Raw genomic sequence first — 7,891 nt, forward strand, 5'->3', positions numbered from 1 at the left:
ATTATTATAAGTATTATTATTATTATTATTATTATAATTAGTATTATCATTATTAGTAAAGTTATTATTATTATTAGTAAATCATTATTATCAAAACTATAATTTTTAACAAATAAATATTTTGTACATAAAATATACTTACTACATATACTCTAATTATATTAATATTACATATAAACGTATATCAAACATATTAACATTTTTATATAAATACTTACATATAACAAACTATTGAATTTTAAATTTAATACTAATCATGTATATAGATATAGATATAGTAATATAACTAAATGTATAGATATTAATTATTTTAAATACATATAAAAAATAAATAGATATAACATAAGATATAATATATAAAGTATACTTTTTTAAATGGAATTTATTATAAATTCTATATAACTACAAATATATAAAAATTTATATAATTAATAAATGAAATGAGATTCCTATTATATGTTTTAATATATATACAAATGATATAGGTTCGTGAATCCGAGGCCAACCCTGCATTGTTCAGTATCGTCATATGAATATTTTTACTACAAAATATCGTATTGTGAGTTCATTTGATTCCCTTTTACTCTTTACATTTTTGGGACTGAGTATACATGCACTGTTTTTACAACTACTTTATTAAATGCTTTTGAAATCTATATTTTTGGACTGAGATACTTTTATAAATGTTTGACGAGCTAGGCACAAGCAAAACATTCCTCGAATGAATTATTATGCAGACAGAAGTTCTGTGGATTATTATTGAATTAGTTGGACGTGATAATTGCCACTAATTATTGTGAATATTTTTCCCCTGATTATTATTGCTTGGTAACCTAAGAATTAGAAACGGGTATGGCCCTAATTCACGCGAATCCTAAAGGTAGCTACCGAGTTTAACACCCCCACCCAGAATGTTCACTAGACGGAAGAGCTAGTGGGCGTGGTGTTTAGTACTTCGAAGTTTATATATTTTACAGAAGAGATGTTCTGTTTTGGGGATATTATTGATGCGCATTATATGTTAAGGTCAGTTACCATGTTTGTAACGACCCGACTTTTTCGACTTGCTTTTGTGCTTTGTGTTTTCGCGAAACTGCGTATTTGTGCGTACTGTGATTTATTATACTCTGGGAACTCCCTACATGTTGATTACTTTCATTTATATGTTAAAACATGCCATTAAGTATGTGGGGTACTTAACTTGATCCCCGGAAGCCTTTATGACCGTTAGTGTTACTTGACGTTTAAAACGAACTGCGTACTGTGCACACGTTTAACTTTTGCCGTAATCGGAATATTATGACTACGAAATACTAATTGTTATTTTATAATAACAATTCCTTGGGTTTTTGGATGCTTAATTAGGCTTAGTAATTTACTAGAGCACACTAGTTAGTCTTGTTGCACTTTCTACCTTGTTGGACTTTAGCCCACCCTACACTAGTTAGTGGACTATTTAATTAGCTCAATTATTAGTAACTAGTAACCCATTAATAAGTAAGATAAAATGCCATTTATTAGAGGGAACATACTAGCATTTTTGTTAAGCATTATCCTTAATGTTGCATGGGATCCTAACATAAGCACCAATTTAGACAACCATTAACCAAAAAGCAAAAAGGTGTCCCCCTTATTAGACATATAAGCCCATGGGCTCTAGGGTTAAATATTGACTTAGGCTCCAAGTTGTATTAGCCTATATATACTTGATGTAATCTATTGTTTAATACCCAATATACGATTATACGATATAATTCTTGGAATTATATGGTATTAGAGCAAGGTTAATAAAACCTTTTTTTTGTTATCCGGCACAAATCCGGCTACAGTATCCGTCACTGTAGCACCGCATCTCAATAAATTTTCGTTACTCAAAATTACACAACACCTCCTACACCATTGAATTCGGAGCACAATTCCGACTCAACCCTGAAAATTTCAACTCCGGACGACCACCGTACAGCCGCCACGTGCCACCGGAACAGTTCGCCAGAAAGTAACTGTTTTTGCCAGAAAAACCACTTTTTCTGGAGCGTTTGATTACACCGCCGGCACCATTCAAATCCACTCAACATTCCGACCAAAACTGCAATTTTAATTAAAGATTACTGACCCACATCGCCGTCTGCCGCCGTCCGCCGCCGTCTGCAGCCGCCGGAACCCTAATTCTCAGTAAAAAAAAAAACTTCTGTTAAATTACATCAATTCAAATGGCGATGATTTCAGCCTTCACATGTAACGACCCGCACTTTTTCGATCATTCTATACTTATAAGATTAATATTTACATAAATTAAACCTTACCAACATGATAAGCAATCCAAATTGTTGAGACTTATGTTTTCGAAAAGAGTTTTACACAACGTTTGACCGTCTAGTTTGACCGATGATATCACGAACTATACAATATATGATAATTATACGTTTGTGTATATATATGAATATATATATATTAAACATGATTAATGAATGTTTTAATATCTCATTTTGTATTAATAACAATAAGATATAAGTATATTTTGAAACTACTAACTTAAGTTTTCAAAACGATAACCATACGTAACGTTATTTGACATAAATACTTATAACCTATAATGTTTATACATATATCGTATAAGTAATGTATTTAATCACTTTTAAGAACTTAAATACATAAAACCATATAAGTGTATTCACAAAAGATAGCTATATTTGAATCCTCATTCCATTTTTCACAAGATTTCTATACGTATATCTACGGTATATGTACCCGTATCATACCCACCTTCTAGATGTATTTACTATTGGTATATACCAATAGGAAATACCATTGATCAGCCATGAATGATTAAGGGACATGATAGCAACTTGTGGGAGCCAATCCTTTGTCATTAATCAAGACTTATGAGCTAAAAATCAAAACAAAAAGTCTATATATACATACATATCCACACATTTTTTTACACATACACATACTTCCATATCAACTTTCTTTCAAGCTAGATTAACTCTTAAACTCTTTCATCTTCAATCTTCAAGTATTCCTTAAGATCTTCATAAGTTTCTAGCTCCATAATCAAGGTAAAACTATGTTTAAACTTTGATTCAATTCATGTAAGTTAATTAAGATATAAACTTACTTACAACCTTTGTTTCTTTTCATGAATCACTTTTTAATCTTCCAACTCATCAAGAACAAGTTCATATCTTGTTTATTCAGTAACTTTCTTCATCATACTTGAGGTAGTAACTTTGTTCATAACCTTATTCGATTCATATATATATAGCTATCTTATTTTGTGGTATAAAATTTTAACAACAAGAACATAGTTTGAATGTTTTCAAACTTGTTTGCAAACTAAATAGATCCTTCTAACTTAACTTTTAAAATACTCCAAGACCTGTAATATAACTTAAATATATGGTAATTTAACAAGGTATAACTTGGTTTTTCAAAGATTATCTTAAAAACTGTTTTTACGACGTCGGAGTGCCACCGGGGACTGTTTTGGGTTGGATAATTAAAAACCATCTTAAACTTTGAATTGAAGGTTTATTTTCTGGAAAAATGATTTTTATTATAAATATGATAACACATAAAAATTTCATGATTTAATTCAAAGTATAAGTATTTTTAGAAAAATAATCATTTAAGGTTGTTTACATAAAGGAAAATGTTTAACTTCATAAGTTTCACTAAAGTTTCACCTATGCCGTGTGATTTTGAATACAAACTAAGGTATTTACAGTTCATAGTCTTAAAGAGGGACTCGATCCAAGGAGATGGCAAGTTGAATCAACGAAAACGGATTTGTAACGAAGAAACTATGACCAAAACAAAATTGGTTATCCAAGACTTGTTTAACTTCGGGATTAATTGGGAAAAATTAAATAAAATCACATCTTTCTAAGATAACATGATATTTTATATAATTCAATTTTATATGGTTCAGGATCACCCGTAAACAACACGAGAAGATTAATCATAAGATCCCATGATTGTACGCAACACGTCATTTGACAACACCGGTACTTTATGTACGCCACACGTCATTTGACAACACCGGTACCGTGGGTCAAGATTAATCTCGACCAATACATATACGATGGGGTTTTATTTATTTCGTTGGGGGTTTTATTTATTTCATTGTGGGTATATTAAACATCTAAAAATGAACCATTAAAATTGAATTACTAACAACGAACTGCTAACTACGGACTAAGGAATTATTCAAAGTATTAAAAGTATAACAAGTATATATATGTGACGTTTGTTTAAAAAGAAAAGGTATTGATATATTATATATGGATAGGTTCGTGATATCAACCGGAGACCAAGTCAAATTATATATATCTTCAAGACGAAAGTGAGTATATAGTCCCACTTTTAAACTCTAAATATTTCGGGATGAGAATACATGTATTTTATGTTTTTACGATATGGACACAAGTAACTGAAAAATATATTCTACGTTGAGTTGTACCACTGGCATACTTCCCTGTAGCTTGGTAACTAATATTTACAGCGGTATTGTAAACGCGAATCCTGTTGATAGATCTATCGGGACTGACAACCCCAACCGGACTGGACGACCAGTATTCAACGGTTGCACAGTACTTCGTTTTGTGACTACACTTGGTACGGTGTAGTAAGATTTCATATTAAAGGGAATATGCGACCTGATTGAATGTTAACTATGGTTACCAAGTGCTCAACCACTTAGAATATTTTTATTAAACTGTTTATATACGAAATCTTGTGGTCTATATATATATTGCTGCCGGCACTAAACCTATATCTCACCAACTTTATGTTGACCTTTTAAAACATGTCTATTCTCAGGTGATTTCTAAAAGCTTCCGCTGCATTGTGTTGAATTTGAGCAGGATCTTGCGTACGCATATTTGTGTCAAAAATAAGACTGCATATCCAAGAACTTGTGTTGTAAAATATGCTAGAAATCGTGTTGTTATCGTCATTTGTAAAGTTTGTAAGTCGAAGATTATCGCTAAACGATAATCATCTTTATTTCGTCCAAAGCTTGTATCAAAAATAACAATCATGGTTTGTAATGTATAATATATGCAGTTTTTCTTTTAAAAATGTCGCATATAGAGGTCAATACCTCGCAATGAAATCATACGTTATCTAACACGTTCTTACGGTTAAGGACGGGTTATGACATCACAACCGCCGAGAAAACTTCTCATAATTCACATAAGTTTGGATTCACTCTCTCACCGACTAATTATGGTTTTTGGAAGACAATGATCCACCCATTCTTGGTTACTAATAATATGTTTGGTTATGTGGACGGCACAATCCCTTGTCCTGCAAAACAATTAAAATTAACCGAACCTGATACAGTTCCAAAGGATAATCCCAATTATCCAATCTGGATTGCTAATGATGCACACGTTCGTATGTTGATAATATCGACGATTTCTGAAGCCTCTTTTCGACATGTACATTGAGAAACCTCTAGTGATGTTTGGCTTTCTCTAGAGAAAGCCTATGCACCTCATACTTCCTTTCGAGAATACACATTGAAAACACAACTTTTCAATCTTAAGATGAAAGGAGATGAAACCCCTGATGCTTATCTCAATCGTGCACAAGAGTATGCAGATGCCCTTGCAGTTATTGGTGAAAACGTGAAAGATAAATACCTCACTTTGCTTGCCATTTCTGGTCTTAGAGAAGAGTACAATAGCCTTAAGTCCAATATCACTACACGTTAGCTCCAGACTACGTTTAGTGAACTTCATGCTCTTCTTAGTAACCACGATTATATGTTGGGAAAGACTCGTGAATCTGAATTTGTTCCATCTGTTACTCAAGCTTTTACCGCCAACACTGGATCTGGAAACTTACTTAACCAATCTTCATTACCACAATCTCAACTATTGGCCATACAACAATAATTGGCTGCTCTTGGACTTCAAGTCACTCCTACCACACCATCACCGTCAGATTCTCAGGCTTTCTACGGTGCTCGTCAGCTTAACCATAACAACAATCGTGGTAACCATCGTCGTGGAGCTTCTCGAGGTTATAACAATCGTGGTCGAGGTGACAGTCGTAACTTTAACTGGGCATCCAACCAAAATACTGTTTATGGTACTTGTCATCGATGTGGGATTGGGCACATTCCATCACAGTGTCCAAATCGTGACCCGTCTACTATTCGTGCTAGGCCAACGGCTAACTTTGTAGACAGTCGCAACTTCTCTACAGCAGCATCTAACGCTTGGTTTCCGAACACGGGTGCAAACAGCCATGTCACGCCAGATTTAGCAAGCATGGACAATTCTGAGGCATATCATGGCAATGACGCGCTCCATGTTGGTAATGGTATGGGACTCCCTATCCTTCATATAGGTTCATCTAAAATTTATTCACCACTTAAAACTTTTTCTATATCCAACATTCTTCATGGTCTTTACTCGCTCCACCTTCCACAATTTCAGCCACTCAATAAAGTTGCTTTTTCAGTTGCTCGTGCGTCTTCTACAATTTGACATAGGCGGCTTGGGCATCCACATCAACGTCTTTTACAGTTTAAGCTTTCTAAATTTTGTCTTCTAGTTAAAAATAGATCTTTATCAACTTTGTGTAGTCCTTGTCAAATGGGAAAATCATCAAAATTATCTTTAACCGTTTCTACATTTCGAAGTAATAAAATTTTAGATTTGATTTATTGTGATGTTTGGGGTCCTGCACCAGTTTTGTCTTCTGATGGACATCGATATTTTATGTTATGTGTAGATCATCACTCTTGTTATATGTGGATTTATCCTTTAACTCAAAAATCTGATGTTTATGATACTTTCAAACGTTTTGTAATCATGGTTGAAAGACAATTCACTACTAAAATAAAAAATGTTCAAACTGACTGGGGTGGTGAATTTCGCAATTTAACTTCATTTTTCTCATCTCTTGGCATCATCCATCGTCGTTCTTGTCCTCACACGAGTGAGCAAAACGGATTTGTTGAGCGTCGCAATCGCCATCTTGTTGAAACTGGTCTTACTCTTCTTGCTCAAGGCAATGTTCCTCGCCGTTTTTGGAACTTTGCTTTTGACACAGCTGTTTATCTTATTAATCGCATGCCAACTCGAATATCTACAAACAAGTCACCTTTCGAATATCTATTCAAGCGTTCCCCTGATTACTCATTCCTTCGTGTTTTCGGATGCCTGTGCTTTCCACATCTTCGTGCATATAATCGTCTAAAAATGGATTTTAGATCAACTTCGTGTGTCTTCCTTGGTTACAGTCCCATTCATCATGGTTATAGATGCCTTGATCTATCGAGTGAGCGAATCTACATTGCTAGTCATGTACGCTTTGATGAGGATCACTTTCCGTTCGCGATTGTCTCAAACCCTACTTCATCACCAAATACATCATGCCCATACACTTTATCGGCACCACCATACGTGGTTGCTGATACAAATCCATCACAAGAACTGTCTGAACCACCTTGTCCTACTACATCATCTTCGCCTATTTTACACTCTTCGGAACCTTCACCCACACCTACACTTATTAATACTCAACACACTTCTCATGAACCAACTCCTACTACAACATCTAATACTTCCCAATCACAATCACAATCACCACCACCACCACCACCACCACCACCTCGTCCACGTCCTTCCAATCTACATCAAAATCCAAAACAACGCGTACCGTACAATCCCTCCGCTCATCATGTCATCACTTCAAAAACTCCAATTACGGAACCCACTTCTTTTACCGTTACCAACAAATATCCCGAGTGGCGTCGTGCAATGGCCGAAGAATATTCTACTCTTGTTAAAACTGGCACTTGGACTTTAGTTCCACGTATTCCTAATACTAATGTTGTTGATTGTAAGTGGGTTTACAGGTTAAAACGAGATCA

At 34.3% G+C, this 7,891-nt stretch overlaps 1 protein-coding gene across 1 annotated transcript; it reads left to right on the forward strand.

Annotated features, from left to right (window-relative positions):
* Positions 1–5,246: 5,246 nt before the first annotated feature.
* LOC139872663 (uncharacterized) lies at positions 5,247–6,500 on the forward strand. Its single transcript, XM_071860591.1, has 3 exons — positions 5,247–5,400; positions 5,485–5,715; positions 5,926–6,500. The coding sequence occupies exons 1-3, from the start codon at positions 5,247–5,249 to the stop codon at positions 6,498–6,500; spliced, it is 960 nt and encodes a 319-aa protein (XP_071716692.1).
* Positions 6,501–7,891: the final 1,391 nt, after the last annotated feature.

Source organism: Rutidosis leptorrhynchoides, chromosome 10 (assembly GCF_046630445.1).
Source record: "Rutidosis leptorrhynchoides isolate AG116_Rl617_1_P2 chromosome 10, CSIRO_AGI_Rlap_v1, whole genome shotgun sequence".
In the NCBI taxonomy this organism is placed as follows: Eukaryota; Viridiplantae; Streptophyta; class Magnoliopsida; order Asterales; family Asteraceae; genus Rutidosis; species Rutidosis leptorrhynchoides.